The sequence below is a fragment of the Eretmochelys imbricata genome, chromosome 5 (assembly GCF_965152235.1).
Source record: "Eretmochelys imbricata isolate rEreImb1 chromosome 5, rEreImb1.hap1, whole genome shotgun sequence".
Taxonomy (NCBI): domain Eukaryota; kingdom Metazoa; phylum Chordata; order Testudines; family Cheloniidae; genus Eretmochelys; species Eretmochelys imbricata.
The window spans coordinates 100,286,050-100,312,839 of record NC_135576.1 but is presented as its reverse complement, the minus strand read 5'-3'; the positions used below and the strand labels follow the sequence as shown (position 1 = coordinate 100,312,839).

The 26,790-nt window shown below is 41.4% G+C and overlaps 1 protein-coding gene across 1 annotated transcript in view; it reads right to left on the bottom strand.

Annotated features, from left to right (window-relative positions):
- Positions 1–1,329: 1,329 nt before the first annotated feature.
- DOCK8 (dedicator of cytokinesis 8) overlaps positions 1,330–26,790 on the bottom strand; it is a 132,815-nt gene continuing 107,354 nt past the window's right edge. The window contains exons 34-48 of the mRNA XM_077817612.1: positions 26,182–26,278; positions 23,305–23,439; positions 21,303–21,455; positions 20,445–20,603; positions 18,896–18,996; positions 18,379–18,571; positions 13,519–13,662; positions 12,371–12,502; positions 11,300–11,434; positions 10,628–10,717; positions 8,869–9,105; positions 7,132–7,275; positions 5,517–5,623; positions 4,512–4,682; positions 1,330–4,014 (exon numbers count right to left, since the gene is read on the bottom strand). Coding sequence (XP_077673738.1) covers positions 3,954–4,014; positions 4,512–4,682; positions 5,517–5,623; positions 7,132–7,275; positions 8,869–9,105; positions 10,628–10,717; positions 11,300–11,434; positions 12,371–12,502; positions 13,519–13,662; positions 18,379–18,571; positions 18,896–18,996; positions 20,445–20,603; positions 21,303–21,455; positions 23,305–23,439; positions 26,182–26,278 — 2,059 coding nt within the window. The 3' untranslated portion in view covers positions 1,330–3,953. The remainder of the gene's footprint in view (positions 4,015–4,511; positions 4,683–5,516; positions 5,624–7,131; positions 7,276–8,868; positions 9,106–10,627; positions 10,718–11,299; positions 11,435–12,370; positions 12,503–13,518; positions 13,663–18,378; positions 18,572–18,895; positions 18,997–20,444; positions 20,604–21,302; positions 21,456–23,304; positions 23,440–26,181; positions 26,279–26,790) is intronic.

Below are 26,790 nucleotides of genomic sequence, written 5' to 3'. Positions count from 1 at the left end.
GAGTGTTTAAACCAAGACACAGTACACCCCTGGAGAACACTTCCAGATTTTCTTGATACCTGAAAACAGGTTGTTCAGTTCTTTTAAAGGTGACTGGCAAAGGAGAGCGACAAAAGTGTCCTTTTTCCCCTTCTTCATGATAGATAAAGAAGACTGGAAATACTGTTTTTAAATGGTTTTCTGGTATTTTTGAACCTTAGAAATATTGAGTTTTACCTTCCATGTTTTCCTAGAGGCTTCCAGAGAGGATCAAGGAATTCTTGTGGAAGCACTTTCCTTTTTGAAAGGATGGCAGATATTGGTCCAATAGAAGATATTACCTCACCCACCTTGTGTCTCTCATCTCCTGGGACTGACATGGCTACAACAAAAATGCATATAAAAATATTCACTTTGTCTATTCCGTTTATTAGGGAAGGCCACAATTGCTGTTATCTGCTAATGTGCAAACGTGCTAAATGTGGTAACTTGTCACAGGCACAATGCACAGTGGCAGAAAATACTTCATTTTTACGGATTACATTTTGTGGTTCTTTTAACATGTTTTTTAATATAGTTGGGTTTGCATTAAAATAAGCAATGGAGAAGGTCTGCATGGTTTTTTTGTGGGGTGGGATGTGGTATCTTTCACATCAAGATCACTTATTCAAATCACTAATTCAATAGTGAATGCATCTGAAAGTCATTAGTATCTGAGGGTTGTTGCAAAGCTTATGTGAAATGAGTTTGGTCTCTGCTAAGTTCCTTCTGAAAAGGTTTCCACATCATAGAACTATAACTCCATTCGGCCCGATTGGCTCTTCCACCAGATTAGTCAAGAACTGAATGAACATGGAGACTGGGCTACATTCTCTCCACTCCCCACCCTTGAGACAATTCCCAGAGCAATGTTGAGCAGCATTGATGGGCCAAAATGCAGAAGCCAGGTCTGCTGCTTCCCCCCGCAGTATGTTCAGTGGAGCGGGAACTGCAGTTTCAAGGGCTTTCAGTCCGGCTCCTTTCATGGGCACTAAAGCACAGTTTTAAAAAGGAAGCCAGTAAGGAAGCCTGAAGCAAGTCACTCTTCTAAGCAGCAGGTGTATAACAGCCATGAAAACCACGTAATGGAATCTGTGATTCTATAGCGTACCTGTACCCCCCAAGAGCAAATCCCTGGCCCCAATGAAGTCAATGGCAGAACTCCCCTTTGACTTCACTGGGGTCAGGATTTTACCCTAAATGTTTGGGTTTTTTTCCATAAAGAGAATGAAAAGTTAGTTACTAGTCAAGCTTTGTTTCAAGGGGACACTGATAAGATACAAGGCACTCTAACACAACTGCGTCTCTCCGTTTTTACTGAAACTTACACTTTATTGCAAAATGGAATATCAGAACTCAGTACTTTTACAATTTACACAGTTCAGCTCTTAAATATGCACACCGTGTTTCATTTTTGCAAGGGATGACATGCAAATTGGAAACCCTTACTGACACTGGTGAGCAATGAGATTATGCATGGAATTAACAGCTCACCAATGTGAGGAAGGGGTTCAAAATCTAGCCCTGATTAACTATTGTAGATTTTTCCAAAGTATTTCTTAGACTAATAGACCCATTGTACAGGACCACACAATATGAAACACTTAGACACTCAAAACACAGTGCACACAACTCAATCAGTATGCAGCATATTTGTAGGTTTCCCATTTTTGATTACCTGAGGTTTTCGTTAGCTAGCTGTAAATGATAAACATCTTGAGATCAGTGAAGCTGGATGAGGGGGGGGAAGGGGCGTGGAGTCAGTGGATTGTGATCTTGAAGATACTTTGATCATCTTTCAGAAAAGGGTGTTAAAAACAATAATAAAAGCACAATGTTGTGGCATGCAAAGAATCCATAGTTAGCATGCTGTGGGAAATTAACCTTCTGTTTAGTTTGTAAATGTTTCAAAGCAATTTAATTAAAGGAAAGCCACTCTCAGGAGGCATCTGTTGGCTTTTAATTTAATAGACTGTTTACTTACGTACTTCAGATGCTTTGGCTTCAAGATGCACAGCGCACCTACTCTGGAAATATTGAATTTTCTGGGCGTGGCGGGGGCGGGGGGGAGGCGAAATAGTCTTACAGCACAATAGTTTGTGTTTATACATCAGTACAAATGCCAGTGTTTATTTAACCCATTCCTCTTCCTATCCTGGTGTGAATCTCAGGATTTGCCACAAATAACTTCAGAAACACTCCTTTGAACTTTTCCACATATCTGTGCTCTGCTGTTGATGTAAATGCTGGGGGAACGTACACATTTTCAGAATGGCAAGATTGGAGATGCCCATGAAGGGTCCAAATGCTTTCAGTTCTTCTATGACATTAAAAACAAAGGAACCAGCAGCCAAACTATAATTTATGCTTACACTGCAAAGCAGTGTGCAGGGTCCTTGTGTAAATGAGAATCATGCTCCATAAGTTTTAAAGAAATTCCACTGTCCCTTCTGAAATGCTTTGACTGGCTCTGACTCTGAAAACAAAGTATGAGGGAGAAACCTTGGTTTATTTTTTTAAAAAACTCGTATTTTATTCACCGAGCAGACAGCCTTTTATTTAAAGTATTTTTTCTATTTCACACAACCATGTGAATCTTTTACTAAAAAATTACCAAGATGATGTAAAACTGAATGATACCATTAAATCCTGATGCTTTAAAAAGCACCACTACTGGTTCCATAGAACTTAATTTAAAAGAATAAGAATTAAGGGAGTCCACGTGGTCAGCATGACTGAGTGTGTGGCTTTGGGAGACAGAAGTTCCTGCCTTCAAATCTTGGTTTTGACACTGTCTCACTAGGTGCATTGGACAAATCACTGCATATTGCTCTCTCTCTCTTTCCCATCTGTAAAATGGGAATAATAATACTTGCTTATTTCATAGAGGTGTTGTGAAGATCAACTAGTTAATGTTTGTACAGGGCTCTGAATGTGCAAAGCACTGTTTATTTATTATAAATATTTAAGTGCTAATTATGATTATGTCTTAAAACCTCACAAAGATGAAATGCATTGTGGGCAATCCTCACAGTGCACTCCTGTAGTTCATCTCTTTTCAGAGAGCTCTCTAAAAGACCACTGTGTACTTAAGAGTTGCATCACTTATAGTTTAGCTCTAGACTGTTAATGTCAATTTTACTAAACATGACACTGCTTAAAAAAAATCCTAGTCTCACCGAGTAGTAGCTCACATATTTAACAAAAACAATCCTAAAAAGATCCATCTTTGAGGATAGGCAAGTTATGCAGAAATTACTGCTTGCTGTTTCTTGCCTTTCAAGCTTCACTGTGAGAAGACTTGTAAGAAAAAGTCCTTTCTATTTTAAAAATGTACACAGATTGCTGTGATACACGGAGTACAATAAGTGAGCAAAGTTTACTGTAAACATTATACTTCTTTCCTAGGGCTTCAATTCAGTAAAGCACTTACACACGTTTAAATTCTTCCCTGTTTAGGACAGCATTTAAGTATGCATTCAACATTCAGACTGTGTGGCAGTCCTGTGGGTCATGCTTAAGTGCTGCTCAGAACAGGAACCTATATGGGCAACATTCTCCAGTGCCCATTAGGCATACTGGACTGATTCTCTTGACACTTTAGTCAAACCCCAGGAAGTTCTGTCTCTTTGTAAACAGTGATTGGCCCCTGCACAGTAAAGTCAATTATTCAATTATCTATCCCTCATAATTCTCTGAACAATATTTTATAATAAATACAAAAGCAGCCTAAGTCAACCCCCTTTTCACCCTCTTTCCCGCCCAATCCCCATTTTTCTTTGGTCCTGTACATTTCGTTGAACGCTCAGTGCGAACGGCTGAGAACATGTACATGTTACATTGTGAGAAGAGTTTCCCAGGTTGCATAGCATTGGAGTATCCTCTCATAGCTGATCCACAGCAAATGGATCTTTCTTTTCTGAAGCAGACAGTCCTTAGATGTTCTGTGAAGAATTGGCTTCGTATTTCTTAAAACTAGAGTTACGAAAAGAATCCCTGAAATGAAATAAATTCATAAATAAAACATGGGATTGTCAATCACACAATGGGATATTTTAATACCTGATAGACATATTTGACTCTTTTCCCTTGACGCAAATAAGTATAAAGCATCCCACAGTTTATATATCTGGATCCTGGGTTTGCAACATGCAGTCCTGAAGTGAAACGATCACACTTATTTCATGATTGATAAACACCAGGTGCTGGAATATATATATATATTTCTCATGTACCTTGGGAAACATCACAGGCTTCAAATAACGAGGAGCTGGCGGGACATTTAATTACCTAACTCTAAACTGATTCTTATATTCGTGTAAAAATTCTATCTGTCCTTCGCCTTGTGATATCACAGCTTGAGCAGCAGAATTAATATTTAATTCTATTTAATTTTGGGGCTATACCTCAGAAGCAGAGGGAAGAACAGTCTCACAAATAAAGAGGCACTCTTTTTGTTAGCATACAAACAACATCCATTGCCCTAGTTGTACCTTGTTGTACTGTGGACTTTCACTATAGGTTTATACAGCTCTGGGATTTTCCGCTCAATCATTGGCCTAAGGTTCTCTTTCAGCTTGCTATAGTTCTTTCTGAGTTCCAGCTGATACTCCCGCTGATCTGCAGTAATAAGGCGCTTGTTTTTCTCCACTGCTTCACCGCATCTGTTCTCAAAATAAAGATTAAAAAACACATTGGTTAATTCTGACAAACACTTTAAAATTATATTATAGTGGGTTTGTGTTAAATAAAGCAAGATTTCCGCCTGTCAGATTATTTGTTGCCAGACTCATACAGTCCTCTGGTCATGATTTTACCAGAAAATGCCGAGTCAACAAATTTGAGAGACAAGTACGAATGTATCAATTTAAACAAAATTTGACAAAAAGTTAACAAAGCACTTTGTTTTAACATTTCCAAAACAAAGTTCTTTAGAATTCTTGTTTTCTGGGAAATTTCAACTTTTCATTCTGATTCGGGCTGAAAGGAAACTTCAAAATGTTGAAATTTTCCGCTGAATGGAAATTCCGAGTTTCAATTGACTAATACCTATATACATAGGTGCAGGAAGTATGGGTTTGGGGGGTTTTAGATGGGTCTCCACTCCTGGCCCCGTGCCCGGGTGTCCCATCTGCTGGCCCCATGCCTGGGGCTCCAGTCCTAGCCCCGAATGCGGGGTCCCTGCTGCCAGCCCTGCGCCCAGAGCTCCGCAGCTGCCCCCCCAGCTGTGGCCCCAGCCTCGGCCGTATCCCCCCCTCCCAGAGCCATGGCCCTGCTCCTGGCCCCAACTCTAGGAGGTGCGGGGGGCGCAGACAGGGGTAAGGGGGGGGCACAGCATTCCCACTCTAAAAAATGTTCCAGCACCACTGCCTATATATGGTGTGAAAATCTAGCTCCTGATGTTTACTGCATTGATTTGTATTATGAATGACATTAACATGGCTACAGTTCCACACTCCAGCTTCAACAGATCTTCAATTAGTTTTCCTTTCACTCACCTCATTATAAATTCTTTGAAGCATAATCTCAGCTTGTTGTGATGTCGGTAAAGTTTTGGGTCTGCTGGAATTTCCGCCAGGAACACTTGGGCTACCTCTAGTGGTCCCTTATAGGAATAACACAGTATATTACAAAACATATATTTCCTGCATTAACTGAAAAGGAAGCACAAAACTGATTTATTTGGTTAGAGTGTGTTTGGTTTTTTTTATTTCACTGCTGGAGTGACAAAAAAAAATTGTATGTTGACATTGTAGCAGGAAGCTGCCCTTTTAAGGGTTTTCCCTGACCGTGTTGCATTAATCACTGCTTCCTTGCCACCCTTTCTTTTCTTTGTCAATCAAAGGTTAGGCCAACATATTCTGTTCTGTTCTACTTTTGTCCATCATCCCCTATTGCCATTGATTCCTCTGTGAAAAGAAAATGGATTATCTCCATCTGGAAAGGAGTGAGCAGGGACTTTCCTACTGCCAAACTAGTTTACATGGAAGATGCACAGTGATGGGTGGCAATACAAAATTGCTAGCATAGACGGATAAGAACATGAAAAGAATGTTTTTTCCACAGTACAAAACAGCACGTTCCTATAAGGAGTTCAATCTGGTGGCGGGTTTGGTGGCAGGAGCATTGGTAGGAAATGAAGGGACTAGGGTCTAATTAGCAGGGGTAATCAATTTATTTTTTATCAAGATCAAAATTTCTTGGTCAAGGTATAGTCAAGGTCCAGACTCCAGAGAAAATAATACAAAAATAATAGCAATAATGATAATAAGAAGTAAATAAAAAAATTTTGCGGTCCATTGAAAGCAACTGGCGGTCCGTATTTGGCCCGCAGTCCACCTATTGACTACCCTTGGATTAGGGGAACCAAGTTCTGTTGAGGCATGGTTAGGGCCTTGCTTTTTTCCTCTTAGTTTGTCTTCATAGTGTTTGGTTTTTGTTAAGGAGTGTGTGTTGTAATAAACTTCAGTTGAGTGTTGTGGGGCTTTTGGGGGTACTTTCTTGCATGCTAAGAGTTCTGGGATTCTGGTGGCCCCCCACCAGATTTACTCCTGAGTATTCCCTTAAATGAATGAAGTTGATGGGATGGTTAGTACTCTTGTGAAGGAAAAATCTCTCTAAAGATGAGTCAATTCAGTGTGAGTAACTGCTTAGAGGTTCAAATGCATAGCCACACATTAGCTGCGCTCTCTGAATCCACTGCAACTGCAAAATTGGGCTGTAAATGTAATGGGAAGAGGCTGGTGTGAGAGATTCAATATTTTTTGCTTCCATTTGGGATGAAGAATCCCTGTCTCTTAACATTTTAGCACTTCTGTTTTGGGTCAGAATGAGGAAATGCAAAGATTTACAAAAATAAATCATGGTAGGTAAAAAGTTATCCTGATTTTTCTGAACTTCAGAAAAAAAACGTTTGCCCATCCCTAGTGGTTAGTCTGCAAAGATGAACCACAGAGGACAGAGTTCAAAGGGGTATCTGTAAGTAATCAGTCTGATTGGAAGTACTCTCACAAATGCAAGACAAAAAAAGGTAGAAGAAAGCACACTGGGGAAAAAAGAAACATGCCAAAGGCTGTGCAGAAGATACATTATTTTGCTGAGCTTGATCTTTACCTGATTTACAGTGGCTCCAACAGAACCCTGCAGCACCATCTGGAGCATTTTGGCATCTGGTGGCTCCTGGTTCGTTGCAACAGCCAGTTCTAGTGTCTTCTTCTGCATGTCTTCAATAGCAACTTCAATTGGGGTTAAAATGAACTAATACAACGTAAGGATAGATGCATTATTATGTGAGTAATACTTGTATTACAGTTGTTACAGGCATTGCAGCTGAGGGAAGCTGTTTTTGTGCTGGGTCACAGCCAGGGCGGTCAAAACCAAGACAGGGCCAGATTAACACTTTGTGGGCCTGGCGCCAAACATATTTGTGGGCCCCCATGTAGTTGTTATGGGTCCTTTCCAAGTGTGGGCCCGGTGTGATGGTGCTCCTGGTGCCATAGTAATTACGGTATTGCCGGGATAGGGACGAAAACATTTATTCAGAGTAAGATATTTGAAGCCACACTTGACTGTGACCTCCACTCAGCCCATAGAGAACAAATTGGGCTAGCATCAATGTACCCAGAATATTCTTGATTTGGTTTGTGTGGGAGGGGCTTGTTTGTTAGTTTTGTCTTTTTTGTTTAAACACTCAGGGCCTGCTTAGGGCCCTGAACACAAGTGCTTAATTAGCACACTTATGAGCCATATTTAGCAATCAGTAGTGTTGCACCTGCATCTCCCCACCACCTCCTAAAGTTATGTTTAGTACATACATTTTTTTAAAGCTGCATTTTCTACTTTGGTACAATACTGTTTATAAAACTTTTTTAAAAGTTAGTTTCTTTAGCCTATTTTTCCCTTTGCCTCACCACTCCTCATGGCTGCAAGTGAATCAGTAATATTACTGGGGAGGAGTGTGGGGAGGAAAATTGCTGGTGCCCATCTTTTGCAGGGAGAAAAGGCCACTGAGAGACACACACACATTTTACCACAAAGGATACCGCAATCCAGCCTCAAGACCCTACCCCAACCTTCACACCTGGGCTTTCCCCCTGTCCTCCTACTGTCCCCACCCCACACAAGTAACCCCTACCCTCACACAAAAGCTCTCCTGAATCTCCCTGCTACTGGCCACCTCCCCACTTTCACCCCAGGCCTGTCACCTCCCTCCCTTCTACTGCCCCCCCCCCCCCCACAGAGCTAATCCCCATCTTCAACCCAGACTCTCCCATCCCTCTAATATCACTCAAACCAGCCAAAGTTAACCTCTGTAAATTCTGGGTCAGATCCATACACCAGTGAAGACAATGGAAGGATGTCAGTGGGCTTTGGATCAAGTCCTATATCTGCACTTAGTTTGATTCTAGGTTATTGGCTTCCTGGCTAACATAGTCACTGTGCTTCCTATTTTTACAAAGCTGCTTCTATCTGGGGTAGTTCCTCCACCCCAACACTAAGTCAGGTTTAGCAAACAGCCTGGTCTTTGATGACAGGGAAGTATAGCTGAAAATAGGACTCTCCTCTCGTTCCTGTCACACCTCTTCTGCCATTAGCCTTACAATTGGGATGCTATGTGGAACACCCGTCTCCCCAATGCTCCAGAAGCCAGCAGAAGCATGCATTCATGCATCCGTTGACCTAATCTACGGCATTTCTATAGTGCCAGTCAGTGTACAATTTAACAGAAATGTAAACTTTCCTCACCCAGCACAGAGCTTAAAATCATCCCCTTCCAACAACACCCTCAATCCCTATCTAATGGCTGAACTCCATACTCAAATTCACAGCTCGCACAAAGATGTCCATTACCTCTTCCTTTTGAATGACGTTGATTCTGGTTTTGACATAGGGGAAGGCATGCATTGTGGTTAGGATAGTATTCCTCTTGTACTGTTCACTCAGATCCCCCCTGGGGCGACCATCCATGGTGAAAGGGGTGGTGTACATGAAACGCCGGAGGCTGAAGTTCTTCTCAAAGTAGGTCACCCTGTCTTTCATCTCATACTCATCAAAATAGGGCTCCACAAATGTAATTTGTATGTAGGCCTGGAGGAGAGGGAAGGAAAAATCTTTGTTTTAATGCCAAGACAAATAAATGGAATGCAGGAAATATCATGGAGCCTCACAGTGAGCTGGCATGTACTAGACGAGCACACGGGCTATGGTTTGTTTATTATTAATTTGCTCTCACACACAGCAGGACCTCTCTGATTCTACCACAGCTGCAATGGCCTCATGTTGTCCAGAACCTGCTCAGAGGCCTCTGCGTTCTGTATCTCCACTTTCCTTTCCCTCACTTTGCGTCTGTACCACGCCCCTTCAAGTAATTTGTTACTGACCTCAATGGGGCAGGACTGGACTACCTAGGCGCTGAATATACCCTTGTGAAACCCTGCTGACTTAAATGAAGTTGCAATGGTGTGAGAGGAGAATTTGGCCCATTATGGGTTTAACCATTTGATTGAAACATACCAAAGAAAACTCACATGTTGGCCTCTAGGCAGTGACTGTATGTTTTCCAATCAAGATTGCCCATCGACTTTATTTTGGGGTTGGGGCGGGGGAGAAGTACTAAAGAAATCAAAATTCAGAACAGACAACACAAGTCTTATTTTTTCCACTCGTGTACCTTTTTTACTAATGTCAGCTCAATATAAACTAAGGAAAACAAGCACAGAAAGAAAAGAAAATAAAGAAAAATGGAAACCACAAATATTAAACAAAAAATTGAAGGGGGAATAGATATAGTTTGCCATTATGCCCTGGAAAGTGATCAGGATTTCCTATCGTCATAATATGCTTATTCTGAACTCCGCACTGGCTGCAGATCCAATTCCAGGTGAACTTCAGTGTCTTAGTCTAAATAGAAAAGGATCTGACTGTCTCAGAGACTGCCTCTTACTCCACGCTCAAGTCTTGTCTATGTATCTTAGGTACTTATCTGACCACCTAACAATCTTTAATGTATTTATCAACACCCCTGTGTAATGCTATCATTCCCATGGCACAGAAAGGGAATTGAGGCACCATGAAGCTAAGTGACTTTGCCCACAGTCACCTAGGAAGTCTGTAGTACAGCAGGGACTTGAACCCAGATCTCCAAAGTCCTAGGCTAGTGTCCCTAGCCAATGGACCATCCTTCCTCCCCTCTTGTGATGACTCTCTTCTTATTGCATTCTGAAGTCTATTACTCTGTTCCCAGGAGCTCTTATGTAGCACTGTCCATCTAGAGCTCACACGTGCTAGTGCCTTTTATATTTGGAGAAACTGAAGCACTGAGGGGTGAAGTCCAGAGTCACACAGCAGGTCAGCTGCAGAGCAAGGAGGGACAGAGATCAGGGTGCCTGATTTACAGTCCAGTGCCCTATTCACTGGACCACGTTGCCACCCCAGGTTGTTTTATGATAGCCTTGGACATCAAATATGGACACACACACATCTCAGCTTTACTCATTGTCTGAGTCAGCATTAAGGTCTCACAGGCAGCTCCGCGCTCTCCTTTTTTTCAATCACTCAGTGCTCAGTTCTGTTCGCAGGACATGAATAGCTGGGCTAAAACCTTCTGTACCTTATTGGGATGCAGCTTGCTTTTGTCTACAGGAGTGGAGTCTTTAATAACCTCCACAGCATCCTCCCCAAAGCACTGACCATAAAACCCCTGAAAAGGAAAAAAATAATTATTCAGAGATGATTTTACCCATCCCCAATGCAATGCAAGTCATCTGTGCTGCTCTGATCAAGACCAGGAGTTGTGATAAGTTCTGGATTCAATGCAATAAGTAGTCTACAGTAAGGGTTAAAGTCTGCAGAGGCCTAGACACCTTACAGATGAAGTCCCAACACTGAATTGTTAAGTAAAAGGCAGAGTTCCAGCAAATGAGGGGGGAAACGTGAGGAATCTGTCATTGCTGCCCTAACCAAAAGTTCAAAAGGATTCAAAACAAAACTCACATCCCCTCAGGTTAAGTCCCTGAATTCCTTATACAGGGAGGGACGCCAGCCACCTCAAGAATGGGACCACAGGGTAATGAAAACTCTGACATTACGTCAACCTGCTGTAAAAGGGGCGGCAATCCAAGATATCAGATACAAAGACAGAATGATCTGAGATATAGATCAACTTGATTGACTTTTGTACATTACCATTACAGCTGCTGTGCTGTGACTTCTTTATTCACCCCCCTATTTTCTTAGAAAGCATAACACGAAGCAGGAAGTTATACAACTATGATCTCTTTACCTCAAGTCTGTGAGAAATCTCAGGAAGTTTAGTAATTGCAGGCTCTTTGTAAACAAATTCCTGTTCATCTAAGTCCCCAAATTTGGATCCATAGAAACCAACACGGAAGTAAGTTCCAAACATTCGCTTTTGACCCTGATTGATAAAGGGGGGGAAAAGTTTATATTTAGCTTTTCTTTCCTTAAATATAATCCAGTTGTTATGTCTTATTCATCTGATTTATACACGAGGAACCCCATGGACCTTAGGTTTGTCCATATTTCAGAGCAAAATATGGCCCTATATAATATCACCTAGTTTAACATAGCACAGTTCAATTTCCTATTAGGAAAAAAAAAAACTATAAAAGTTAAAAGGGGCACCGTTGGTTCAAATTTGGCTAAAAGTCTAGGTTTCGTATGAACTCACTTTTGCAAATCTAAAACAATAGAAATATTTCTTTTAAAAAAATTCCAGTGGAAGCATTTTAAAAACAAACATTAATCAACATTCAAGTATTTGCAACTCTCAAAACTTTGTAGTATTGTAAAAGTCCACAAGAACCTGAAAGTGACTAGAAACAAAACTGACTGATCTATTTTCATTGTCCAAACCAAGAGAAATACAGAAACAACATGAATACTGAAAAGTAAATTAGGTTTTACAATTCTTCTGTTTTTGGAATCTAAGGCACAAGTAACGTTGGCAAGAAAATTGTTTTTCTTTTTGAATGTGTATGGCCAAACGTAATCATGCCTGCTTTCACCTGATCTAAATTTTACCTGTGATCTTTTTTAACCCCTGTGTCCCTTTAAAATATTTTGAATGTTCTGTTAATCTCTTTGTATACATGTTGTTTATAATCCTCTCCCATGTCTCTCTGAGTCATTATGTTTCTCTTCAGTGTAGACTGTCCTTAATAGGCAAGATCTAAATTACAATAACATGTAGTCCAAAGCAGATGGAAACTCAGGTTAGAGGAAGGAAGTGCTCCTGTTTGGTATGTATGGTTTTATCATCATCATCCCATAAGCAAACACTGCAGCACAGCAACACACAACTTGCTCATAGAGAACCAGCAGTAGCAGGTACCTTGTTAATAATGCTGTCGAAGGCTTTTTGAAGCTTGCTGTGCGTAGAGGTAAGCTTCCTGAAGTCTCGATGTGCTTCCAGTATGGGGATGACAATTTTGTAGACCTCATTCACAGTTTCGTACAATCCCCCCTTGTAAGAGGAAATTAAAAAAAGGAAAGAAATTGAGTTTTCATGCACTATATAAAGAGATTGGATCTTCACTACAGGCATTGTAGGATGAGTTATTTTATAAGATCATTCTTCTGATATGATGCCTGTTTTAGCTTTTAAAAATCAGTAAAGTGATTATGAGCCTACAGGAGTATAATTTTATTACCATGTATTAATTTAGTAAAATGTCTTATCAAACATCCACAAAGCTCCTTAACGACGTATACATGTGCTGGGTTGGACGGAGTTTAACTACATGACTCCCCTTAAAGTAAATGACAGGTTTCAGAGTAACAGCCGTGTTAGTCTGTATTCGCAAAAAGAAAAGGAGTCCTTGTGGCACCTTAGAGACTAACCAATTTATTTGAGCATGAGCTTTCGTGAGCTACAGCTCACTTCATCAGATGCATACCGTGGAAACAGTTTCCACGGTATGCATCTGATGAAGTGAGCTGTAGCTCACGAAAGCTCATGCTCAAATAAATTGGTTAGTCTCTAAGGTGCCACAAGGACTCCTTTTCTTAAAGTAAATGTGATTTGTGAGGCTAAACTCTGGCTGTGCTCTGTATGAAAGCATATGGGTAACTCCTAGGGTCTACAGTCTATGCAGTAATATGAAGGTCTTTTTCAAATTTACTATATCAGGATTATACCAGAGGGCTCAGTTCACCAAATTGCAAGCCCCAAGCAGTGATCAGTCTGCCTGCAGCTGGGGCACAGCAATCCCCCCTCCAGAAGTGGGCATGGCCAGCCTGGGAGCCAGTACTGGTGGGTGTCCTACAGGAGCCTCGGCAGAACGTTAAACTTGCCATTCCCCAGGGATAAGTCCCCACTCCATGCATCTACCACTGAGGGCACAAGAAGTGAAAACTGCACTCCCTTGCACTTACAGGAGTGAGTCTGACCCAATGGCCAAAATCGTCCCTGGGGTAACTCCATTATCTTCAGCACAGTCATACAGGGATGAATTTGGCCCGCCCTGTCTATTCACTCACCGTGCTGAAGAGCTCTGCAGCTTGTTCCAGCAGCCCCACCAGGCCGCTCTCAGAGAAATACCTCCCAGAACATATCCCATCCTCATCTGGAGACAAAATATCATCCGAAACAGCAGATTCCTCCAGCACATTGGAGGAAATATTCTGAAATAGATCACAACAGAGACTGCCACAGGGCATGGAAACCAAAACCAACAGACTATCACAGAGGCACACCCTGCAACAGAGATTTTTCACTGACAAGAGCCTTAACACAACAGAAATAAAATAACAGAAGTCCAGCTGCTGGATACAAGGCTACGTTCCATAAAGAAGCTCTTATCACATCATAAACCCCAGCACAAAAGATCAAAGGGCTTGTCACTAGAATCCCGACTTTTCCCTCCCACCTCAGTATTTTGAAACCAAACTTGCCACCAGTCCCAAAATTCCCTCTGCAGGCAAGAGACTTCCAGGCAGCTGCATTTCAGTGGGGGGTTAAAGGTTTCCATGGTGTTCATTTTCACTCTAACAACTCTTCCCCCTTGTCAGCTGAGCATAATTGCCTCCTCCATAAATCCTTCCAAGCTTAAATTTTCCATGCTTCATATCAGCCCAAAGGTGAATTATTCTGGGGAGTTTGCTAAATGGGTTTTGACTCCACTTATGCAAGTCTGAGAAAGTGCAATGCAGAGGATGTTGCTTTAGAAACCACAATATTGGAATTCTTTTTTACTTATACGTGTTTGATTTCTCAGTCTCAGTGCTCCTTAATGGTATTTTACTGCAGGTAACATATTAGAGCCTGAACCTGAAGGTAAGTTTCCCACTGAAGTCAATTTCTTAATGGAAGATATACTGAATAAAGCCCGCAGGATCAGGCATTTAAGTTTTTTAGGCCTCTTAGTAAAGTCTGGTAAATGCTTTGGCATCCATTTGAATGAAAAGCAACATATAAATGCAAAATCATTATAACATTAGCATTGTTAAATTATATGTAAATACACATAAACATAAAGATACCCCAGCATCAGTAGCTTTCAATAGCTACAACAATTTCTAGCTTTTGTTTTTAATTGAAAACATGTAGTCTCATGTTTTTAACAGGTTTCAGAGTAACAGCCGTGTTAGTCTGTATTCGCAAAAAGAAAAGGAGTTAGTCTCTAAGGTGCCACAAGGACTCCTTTTCTTTATGTTTTTAACAGAAAGTGACATTTGAACTCCGTCTCAGCTGGAGGAGAATGCCAGCTAGCTGGCAATTTGATTTCGGAACGGCCTTTTTCTAAAATGGCAGAGATCAAGTGCCACTACTATTGATCTAACTTCTGAAGTTCTGATAGCTCACGTCAGTCACTGCACAGGGATACTCATCTCCACTGCAGCTTTATGGGCACATTTTCATAGAGTCTGAGATCAGAAGGGACCACTGTGATCATCTCATCTGTGATAATTTTTCCTTCTCTGTGGGAGAAATTCACTCTGTGCAGAGCACCCATACAAGGCCTGTGTGTAACTTTAGTCCCATTTAAACCCTAACGGGGAGTCCAAAGAACAGAGTGGCCAAAATGGGACTTCAGTGACACACAAAGCCTGTGCTTTCCCTAGCACAAAGGGGAACCTCACCCTATATTATTCATATCAAACATTCATCAGCACTAGAATTTGTTTAATTCTTATACACATTTATTTAAACTGCCAGGATTCAAAAATAATGGGAATTTGGAAGATACGTATAAACTTTTTTTGGCACTTCATTATTAATTCTTTTTTTGGCACTTCATTATTAATTAATTTATATCAACATAGCCTTTAGAGGCCTCAATCGAGGTTCAGGGCCTCACTGTAATTCAAGCCACACAAAGCAAAAAGCCAATCCCTCAGCCAATCCCTGAGCTAAAGAGTTTACAATCTAGCTAACAAATGTAAAAGCAGCAAAGATCCAGACTAACACAGCTTCCCCTCTGATACCTAACAAATGTATTGCACTTTTCATCCCAGTATCCCAATGTGTTTTCACAGGCTGTTTAGTACTTGGAGTTTAGTACTGTCTTTTATGAGCCCTTTCATGGGAAATTTAAGAGAATTTGGAGCAGTGATTTATTATAAAGGGGAAACCGAGGAAATTGCAGCCATCAAATTATCTGTTCATTGGCTCTAAATATTTTCCCACAGCCCCTTTCTACTGGCTCAGAACTGTGGTATCTGAGCACCTCTTCTATACATTTCTGTGGTTTGCGTTACCTTTTGACAAATGTATGCAGGACAACATTCCATTTACTTTGGTCTGCAGCTTTTGTCTTGATCTGCAAGACTTTGGTGTGTCTCCCCACCTTCTATATCTAGGAATTTCACAAATAAGTTAGAGAGAAAGTGGGTGAGGTAATTTCTTTTATTGGCTCAACTTCAGCTGGGGAGAGAGACAGGCTTTTGAGCTTACACAGCGCTCTTCTTCACCTCTGTGTAAGCTCAAAAGCTTGTCCCTCTCACCAGCAGAAGTTGGTCCAATAAAAGATATTACCTCTCCCACTTTGTATCTCTACTACCCTAGGACCAACATGGCTACAACAGCACTGCATACAACAAATAAGTTACTGATTCAGATGATCCTGAATATTTTAGCATCCAGGCAACACTTTGGGTAGCTGTATCCAGTTTCACACTCACATAAGCTGCAGAATTCCAAAGCTCCTGAACTTGCATGATCCTAACAGCAATTTGTTTAATCCTTGGATTAATTAATTTAATTCTGGACATTTAGAGGAGCTTACAGAACAACAGACAAGTTTCAATTCTGAATAGTCTATAATCTCTTTGAGTCACATATACATAGTTTTCCTTAAGAAAAGCCAACATTTCTAAATAGCACAAACTCAAGGGGCTTGATTCTCATTTATGCAACATACATCCTGGTTCAGGGAATATAAAGTGGCCTTAAAGTAGATGTAAATGTAATTTACGCTCCCTTTGAGTCCCCTTTACTCAGTGTAAAGGGGACTTTGTGTAACTGACAATCAGGCCCAAGATGAATTCTGTTGAAGGAAAGATTTTAAGGTCTACAATGCTAATAAGCTATGTATGTGCATTCTTACAATATACTGTTCTGTCTTGCACAGCATAAAGAGTAAATGTGATGCTACTGGTTAGTAAAAGGGGCTGGGAATTGGAATTCAAGACTCTACTAATAATTTTGTGAGGGACCTAGGGAAAGTCATTCAATCTCTCTATGCCTCAGGTTACCCACCTGTAAAATTGGGATAATACTACTGCTGACCTAACATAATATTTATATACTAATATTTTACATTTTTATAGCACCTGCCATCCAACAGCTCAAAGTATATCACAAACATTTCTTACATTGTAAGCTCTTTGGCATAGGAAGTGTCTTTTTTGCTTTTGTATTTGTACAACACCGAGCACAGTGGGGTCCTGGTCCATGACTGGGGCTCCTAGGTGCTTCAGTAATACAAATAATAACAATAATAAAGCACTTTGAGCTGACAAGTAATCTCATCTTTCTCATTTTAGAGATAAGGAAACAGAAAGCGGTCCAGTGGGTGACTGACCCAAGATCACATAATAAGTATGAGCCCAGGCTCTGAATAAAACCCAGATGGTCTCACCAATCTTGTGCTTTAGCCACAAGATCATCCCTTCCACTCTCAGCCTTACCTCAGAGGCACTGCAAGGCTTAAGTAATGTTTGTAAAGTGCTTGGAGCTCCTCACTTGAAAGGCTCAGTAATAATGCCCACCATTTTGCCTTTTTACAGAGCAAACTGAAACCTCAATTCTGCTCAGATAAATGGCTATGTCACTGAGGGGTTTCTGGATCCTTAAGCAAGAATATTTTTTCGTCACCTCTCTACTACAGAGCACTATGGCTCAACTGTTCTTTTTCCAGATATGTATTTTGATGAGAAGAGCAGATCCACCTGGGATGCTTCTAGACACTATTTGATGTTAAAAAGATCAGTGGATTCTAGCTGAGTAAACGAGACAAGATTTCCTACCAAATGATGGTATGGAATACCTTTGGTGTGTCTCCCCACCTTCTGTATCTAGGAATTTCACAAATAAGTTAGAGAGAAAGTGGGTGAGGTAATTTCTTTTATTGGCTCAACTTCAGCTGGGGAGAGAGACAGGCTTTTGAGCTTACACGGTGCTCTTCTTCACCTCTGTGTAAGCTCAGGACAACTGTAGAAATCCTAGGTTGGACTGACACTTTTAAGAAGGTCTCTCTTCCATTGGTGCACAGGTAGATAATTCATTTAAATAAATTCTAGTTACATGTTAAAAAAAGCCACACGTTGGTGAGAAATTAGCCCTTTATGTTTAGAATGTTTCTTGTGCATCTGATTCAATTAATAGGCATGAGTTGCCTACAAATGAGGTGCTTACTTGCTCTATTTTGTGGCTGCTATGTCATTCAGCTACAGACTACACCTTAGACATTTAATGTACCTAAAATTGGAGCTACCCATTCAGTAATAATAATAACTTTCATTCTAAAGTATCCAAAAGTGCTTCAGAATTAGATATCTACCAAATTTTCAGCTACTTCCGGGATGGAAGCATTGTCTAACAGCCTACGGCAAAACTATGAAACGGTTTCAGGTAGAGAGTAAAGTATACAGCTAAAGTATTCAGTAAAGTATTCCAGCAGTCTAGCAACAGTTGGTCCCAACTCAGTGTTAAGCAACGAGGTCTGGTGGCAAACTAAGGTCTGGGGAAAAGGGGTACATTATACAACTGTTGAATGTTGCCTTCTAGATAGCCCAGATGTGGATTCAGTTAACTGGCTCTGATTGGTGCCAGGCAACTCCTCCCCAAAGTCACTAGAAGAGTTCCCAGATACAGAAAAAAACGCATATTATTTCTACCTGAAAGCTGACGCTGCCCACTGGCAGGTACTTGTGATCCTCTAGCATGCTCAGGTATTCTGCAACCAGAGCGGCAGCATGGACCAGGCACATGGCTGCCTCAGTGTAGCACTTCTTCTTGGCGTGTTTCTCTGCCATGTTCTGTAGCCAAGTCAGCCTCAAGTCAGGTGATGTCTGATACCCTTTGGCAATTCTAGCAACACAGGTCAAGAAATAGATTTGAATTGGTTTCTTTTCTTTCTTTAAAAAAATACGTATCTATCGTCATAAGTGCTTACAATGTGCATATTGCATCACAAATGAAATTGAAAATTGGCTTATAAAAATCTTTTAAACTGTAGAGAATTGACTGGTGCACTTTGTATGTTACATCATAAGGAAAAAGCTCCTTTTGCCTAAACACTGCACCTGGAGAGCTTGTCAGTAAGAAATACTTGGGGATCTCTCTCAAAACCCCACAGGCCCTTTGTGTTTCCTTCATTTTAATTCATTCAACAGCAGCATGAGAAGGTTTCACCTGTACATGAGATCCATGAGCATCTCTGGATCTTCCTGAAACTCCCTCATTTTCACTGTGTCTGACAAGATACTGTTCAGATTATGTAGCAGCTCCTTCACCTGGAGATACACACACATAAAACCCACACATGCTTCAGGGTTTGATTAAAAGTTCAGCATCAACACAAGATGATTTACGGTTTACTCTATTAACTGTTGGCACAAAGAAAAGTCACAATGCAGGACTGTGACAGTGCAGGCTTTACCAATCATATTCATTCAGCAAGCAACTAACAGAACAATGACATGGCAAAAGACACACACACACACAATAGCTTTATCAAATCAAATCAAACAAGTCCATCTCCTTTTGTTCATGAACTCTATAATACTTATCCCTAAATGGAGTGCAACTTCTGGTTCAGGAAAATTGCAATATAATGTTAAGCAGATGTTTTTGAAATTCTTAGCACCAGATGTTTCATTATCTCACAGTTAGACATGGTGGTTGCTAGTAATGCAGTCACTTCCTTATGAACCGAAAAGAGTGGGATTTTTTTTTAAACTAAGGTTTCCATATATAGCTGTCTTGCTCTGATAATGGGGAAAATGACAGGTTTCAGAGTGGCAGCCGTGTTAGTCTGTATTCGCAAAAAGAAAAGGAGTACTAGTGGCACCTTAGAGACTAACAAATTTATTTGAGCATAAGCTTTCGTGAGCTACAGCATCCGATGAAGTGAGCTGTAGCTCACGAAAGCTTATGCTAAAATAAATTTGTTAGTCTCTAAGGTGCCACAAGTACTCCTTTTCTTTTTGGAAAATGACAGGTTCCCATTTCTCATGACGGTTATGAAATCATCGTGATTTATAAAGCGGGATGCATAAAAGGGGAAATCTGATTAGCCAACATGTGTGCCAAACTGTGAGTGAAACCAGGGTAACTCAAGTGACCAGGAATAATTAGAGATGCTACCTGTATATTTCATTTTAAAATAATATATTCCCTTTATACAGGAACTGTTTGGGTAGTTGGAAGAACTTAAGCTTTCAGTTTCGTAACTCAACCACACAAAGAACTGCAAATATCCTAACTGCATAACTTCTAGGCTGTTGCCTTTAAAATAAGGTTTGTCATTTTTCACTGACAGCTTTGGGTTTTGGAGGAATGGAGGTAAGTTATGTTTTCAGATTGGCAGTACTATGGTAATGACACAAATTCCAGTCTCAGATACTGTACAAGGATGTAGCTCCTTCTGGATTCAAGGGGAATCATGTATACATAGCTAAGAGAAGAATCTAACCTACAGTAAGTTCTACTTGGATCACTGTAAGGTTATCCCATGGAATTATGCTCAGCTTTTACTCCAGACATCCTTGATATTGTCTAGATTGTTCTGATTTTAAAAGTGTGGCCCTTCATTAAATTAGAGATGGGTGCAAGCAGCAACATCTGCACCCCAATTTTCAATATTACTGGTTTAGGAATGCTAAGGTGTGGAGATCTCATTCCAGCGCATCTCAAGATGAGAGGTCCTGAAGAAAGCATCAGAAGCCACAAAAAGCCTAACCTGGCCTGGAAACAGGGTTGGCTGCATGTCCATATCTTCTTCTGCATACGCCAAGATCGTTCGTAAGGATCTTCTGAGGTACTCCTCATTGAAATCAGATGATTTACCAACCAGAGAGGCCAGGGACATTGTCACCTGCATCTTCACTCTTGCAAAATTCTTTATAGGTAGGGGGGAGAAAGAAAAACAAAGGCCATGCAATAGCTACAAGGTGTACGGATTCAAATGTATTAATTTGCCACAGGCACCATACATTTTTATTCATTTGTGTGCTCTTGGGATGTAAACCCGCATCTTTTCTACTTATTTAAATACAATGGGCCAAGTGTACCTACTTATGCCATCTGTCATTTTGGCCCAGTACTTTACATGTGAACACCTTAGGGCTACATGGTGTCTTAGGCTATGTATCTATGCAGAGTGTAAGGGGAAGTAAGAATCCCCTCTGTCACATTCCCTGAACATGCTACCTGGACCGTAGGTCCAGGCACATAGGTGTAGGAGAGCTATCTGCACCTGCTAGACCCCATCAGAACAGCTGGATAATGAGTAGGTGGAGTCCTGGCTCCCTTCCCTCAATGAGCCAGCCAGTGAAGCTGAGCTTGTGGGAGATGTTGGGGGAGTGGGAATGTTGCAATTTGCTGCTGATATAGGCCAGCAAACAAACAAACTATCATTTGCCACCCACAGAGCAGGAGGCAAGCAGGGTAGGAATTGTGCCTCAGAGGTGTGCCTGCAAAAGCACAGCACCTCCTCCTTACATACAAATCTTTTCAATTTGTTATCATTTTTAGTATTGGTTTTAAACTCTAATGCAAAAGAGTGGCATCAAATTCTTTGCTGTATCTAATAACTTACACTGATGGAGCTGAAACTGTGTCTCATGAGGAGGTAAAGGGTAGCACAGGCTTGAATTCGTGTGATGTCTATGCTGCTGCTGCAGTGATGGAGAACTCTTTGACATAGGTCAGCACACTGCTCCATCTCCTCTTCAAACAGCAAGTCTCCAAACTAAGAGAGGCAGAGAAGACACCATCAGGGCATTCGACCCCAAGCATTCAAATGTCACGAGTCAGGCTCAAAAAATCATGAGATTTAAAGACCATACTGTTTGGGTTCTTTTGATGTGGCTTCTGGTTTCTCAACCTTTCCTCCAGACCTAGGAGGGCTAGAAATTTACTCTTTGAAAAAATAAACAAAAGCTATGATTCTCAGATGATCTCATGACTCCAGGAGCTTTAAGCAAAACACCAAATATGGCAAGATTTGCAGTAAGATTGTGAGAGTTGGTATTTCAAGACTTTAAGCACACCAACACAAAGGGGTGAAGAAATATGCCAACAGTGCACTGAGAATATGGAACTAATTGGATATTTTCACATCCTGCTGGCACCCTATCCCCTGGCACCACACAATTTCATTCTCCCCAAAACTTCCAGCACTAAGCTCCATCCGAGACCCTGCTCCAAACTTTTGATTTATGATAGGTTTGAGACACACAGATTGCTATTGGTTCTGGTAGCCCCACAATGTGCTTGGCACTGTGAAATACAAAGAAGGCAACTTCCCTGAAGAGCTCACATTCTAAACAGAATACATATAGATACACATCTACTGTTTGTGCATAGATAGGAACTTAGAAGGTGTGCATGTAACAATGAACACATGCCATTATCTCTCTCTGTTTCAACCCTTGTGTGCCTCTTTCTGAGCCTCCACCCTTGGGTCATTGTCTTATCTGTCTGTGTTATGTCTAACCTACATTGCAAACTCTTTGGCACAGGGTCCCATCATTTTTATTTGGTTTATAAAGCAACGTGCACACACCTATAGATAAAGAGTTAGAATGGTTGCTTCATAAATTACAGTACCAAATCATGTTAATTGGAAGATACACTCATTATTATTACTGAAATCTGTCATAAGTCACTTTAACTGGAAGATTCCAAAGATAATTAAATTTCCATTGTACTTTATGAGTTTCAGAACTACTCAGGAAACTACCCTATCATTAATCTTATCTGCTTATCCATATTTAATGGAAGACAGACACTAATTTGGGCACAATTATTCTGTTTGTTTGTTTTTTACATTTAGGATCTTCACAAATTCTTTTTGGAAATTCTTTTTCAGAGGAGAATGACTCCTTTGCCAGGTGCTAAAATATTCTGAATAAGGCTCTTCTCTTAGGACTCTATATTAAAAGATAACAAATCTGGTATGATTCATGTTATAAAGACAGTAGGCCAAAATCTGCCCTTATTTGCTCTTGTGAAACTGTATTAACTTCAGCAGGGATGCACCAGGGAAAGTGTGGGGATAATTTGTGTTAGTATTTAGAAAAAAAATAGTATAAAATATACCAACAAACTCAAATTCTCATCTCAATTACACGTGCTTAAAGGGGGAAGAATTCCACTTAGTTCAGGTGATTGACATCCGTGTAACTGATCTGAAATTAGTCTTGAGGCTGTAATAATCTAATTTCTACTATATTCATGAATTCAGCACAATCAAATTCCTGAAAATTTAAATAACTATTTTAACTGAAGTGACCAATCCTTTTGGGTGGAATTTTGCTATACATTTTTATCAGTATAATTTTCTGTGTTCATTGATACATTGCTAGAAGCAAAAACAATACAATACTTTTATTCCACCTGAGTTGTTCCATCCATGTTATCAATAATATTTCCAAGGACTGGAAGCAGACAGCCCTGCGCAATCATGAACGGTCATGCATGCACCAGCGTGTCTGTACAAAACACCTGTTCTGATGGGTGCAACTGGGTTTCCACTCTGAAAATGTGGCCCTAATGTCTTAACCAGAAAGACAGAAACAAGTATTTTAAGCGTTTACCTTGGCAATGAGGGCTCTGAGTGTGGCAAAGCAATGAGTCAGGTATGTGGTGCTCTGATCACAGCTGAGAGAATTTACCAGGACCTTCAGCACACCTCCCAAAAGGTTATCTTTGCAGTCTACAGCCGAGCTCGCCTACACACAGAGAAGAACAGTATTCACGTAACTAGGCAAGCTAACAGGAAACAGAAGCACAGGGACCAAAGTTCTCTTCTATTGTCCAGGAGACCAAGATTGGAATCCCTCACAGGCTGCAAACAAAATGCTTCACCACACTGTGTTTTATCTTACAAAACAGGAACAGGGAAGTCGCTTCTCATGGATCAGGGTAGAAAGGGAAAGAGGCGTCCTCCCTGTGCCTTTCAGTGTTCCAAGGATCCTTCCTATCCATTGTGAACTCAGCACATTTCTATACCCACCCTCAAAGTCCCACGTTTTCATAGAATCATAGAATCATAGAATATCAGGGTTGGAAGGGACCTCAGGAGGTCACCTAGTCCAACCCCCTGCTCAAAACAGGACCGATCCCCGACTAAATCATCCCAGCCAGGGCTTTGTCAAGCTGACCTTAAAAACTTCTAGGGAAGGAGATTCCACCACCTCCCTAGGTAAAACTTTCCCTCGGTAAAATTTCATAATCTTCCTGGTGGCTGAGTCTTTTTTATGTGGCTTTAAAGAACTACATGGCACTCCCTTTGGAGGGCATCACTTTTCTAATGCCAGGGGTTACAGCGGAATACAAGGTGAAGGTGTTCTGCACTGCCTCCACATGCTCACATCCCAGCAGGCAGATCCTCAGATGGGATAAATTGTCATGGTTCCACTGTAACCACTGTACCCTGAGCTGAGGACCTGGCCTCTTCATGTTAAGGGCCTGATCTGGCAAGTTGCTTCAAATGGGCAGACCCTTGTGCCAGTGGGGCTCCAAGCAGGCATAAGGGTTGTCCTGTGCAGAGCCCTTTGTAGGACTGGGAACTAAAAACCGAGATCTCACAGGACAACGCAGAGCAATGCCACAGGTCCATCAGGAAAAAGAGAAGGAGTACTTGTGGCACCTTAGAGACTAACGAATTCATTTGAGCATAAGCTTTCGTGAGCTACAGCTCACTTCATCGATGCATTCAGTGGAAAATACAGTGGGGAGATTTATATACACAGAGAACATGAAACAATGGGTGTTACCATACACACTGAGAGTGATCAGGTAAGGTGAGCTATTACCAGCAGGAGAGCGGGTGGGGGGGGAACCTTTTGTAGTGATAATCAAGGTGGGCCATTTCCAGCAGTTGACAAGAACGTCTGAGGAACAGCGGGCGGGGGGGGGGCGGGGGGGAATAAACATGAGGAAATAGTTTTACTTTGTATAATGACCCATCCACTCCCAGTCTTTATTCAAGCCTAAGTTAATTGTATCCAGTTTGCAAATTAATTCCAATTCAGCAGTCTCTCGTTGGAGTCTGTGGACACAGTTGGCAACTTCTCCAACGCATCATCAAGGATCTACAGCCTATCCTGAAGGATGACCCATCACTCTCACAGATCTTGGGAGACAGGCCAGTCCTTGCTTACAGACAGGCCCCCAACCTGAAGAAAATACTCACCAGCAACCAGACACCATACAACAGAACCACTAACCCAGGAACCTATCCATGCAACAAAGCCCGTTGCCAACTGTGTCCACATATCTATTCAGGGGACACCATCATAGGGCCTAATCACATCAGCCACACTATCAGAGGCTCATTCACCTGCACATCTACCAATGTGATATATGCCATCATGTGCCAGCAATGCCCCTCTGCCATGTACATTGGCCAAACCGGACAGTCTCTACATAAAAGAATAAATGGACACAAATCAGACGTCAAGAATTATAACATTCAAAAACCAGTCGGAGAACACTTCAATCTCTTTGGTCACTCGATTACAGACCTAAAAGTGGCAATTCTTCAACAAAAAAACTTCAAAAACAGACTCCAACGAGAGACTGCTGAATTGAAATTAATTTGCAAACTGGATACAATTAACTTAGGCTTGAATAAAGACTGGGAGTGGATGGGTCATTATACAAAGTAAAACTATTTCCCCTTGTTTATACCCCCCCACCCCCGCCCCGCCCGCTGTTCCTCAGACGTTCTTGTCAACTGCTGGAAATGGCCCACCTTGATTATTACTACAAAAGGTTTTTTTCCCCCTCACTCTCCTGCTGGTAATAGCTCACCTTACCTGATCACTCTCATTACAGTGTGTATGGTAATACCCATTGTTTCATGTTCTCTGTGTATATAAATCTCCCCACTGTATTTTCCACTGAATGCATCCGATGAAGTGAGCTGTAGCTCACGAAAGCTTATGCTCAAATAAATTTGTTAGTCTCTAAGGTGCCACAAGTCCTCCTTTTCTTTTTGCAGATACAGACTAACACGGCTGCTACTCTGAAAGTCCATCAGGCCAGCCCAGTCCCAAATGTTTAAGATCCTCAGACAAATTCCTGAAATAAATGTAGATCCTTCTTTCCTCCACCCTCCTCAGTCAGAGCTGAGAAACCCCAGTGCCCTCTAAAGCCAACTGAAATTGGATTTCAAGTACTGTTATAAATAACCGGGGCCAAAGTCTCTTCTCAGTTACACGGCTGCAACCCCACTGCGTGAAAGGGGCTTGCACCAACAGATGACAATTTTGCCCTTGGGGTCTTTTTTGTTTTGTTTTTTAAAAACATGCTGGGATAACGAAGGATAATTTTTTATTTATTTCAGATTGTAAATGTTTCCAAGGTCTTTTTAATTAAAATGTACTGCCTAAGAGAGAAATGAATCCCACTCACTTTGGCATCCAGGATGCTAGGACTGGCCTAGAGCTAACCGTGCAGTTTCTCACCTGGATGATATTCTCCTGCATATCTAGGATGATCAAATTAGCTTCTGTAGCCAGGTTTCCACTGATCAGAGCTTCTTGATCTAGCTCAGCTTTTGTTCTATGAAAAGAAGCTCTTATTAAAGCATACAGTAAGTACCCCATTATCTGGAATAATAACCTACTGTATAAACCAGGGCAAAGTAAAAGTGACAGCATTTTGAATATTCCCATAGGGACAAGCAACAATCACCTTGTTGAAGGGCATTTCCTAAGGACTACTGGGTAACTGGGAGGAGTTGGTACTTTAGACCAGTGGTTTTCAAACTTTTTTTCTGGTGACCCAGTTGAAGAAAACTGTTGATGTCCATGACCCAGTGGAGCTGGGGCAGAGGGGTTTGGGGTGGTGGGAGGGGCTCAGGGCTGGGGCAGAGGGTTGGGGAGCAGGGGTGAGGGCTGCAGGGGTGAGAGGTTTGGGGTGTGGGAGGGGGCTCTGGGGTGGGGGGGGCTCAGGCCTGGGGCACAGGATTGGGGCACGGGCTTACCGGTCAGCAGTGCAGTGGGGTTGCTAAGGAAGGCATCGTGCCTGTCCTGGCACTGCAGACTGTGCTGAGCCGCGGAAGTGGCCAGCAG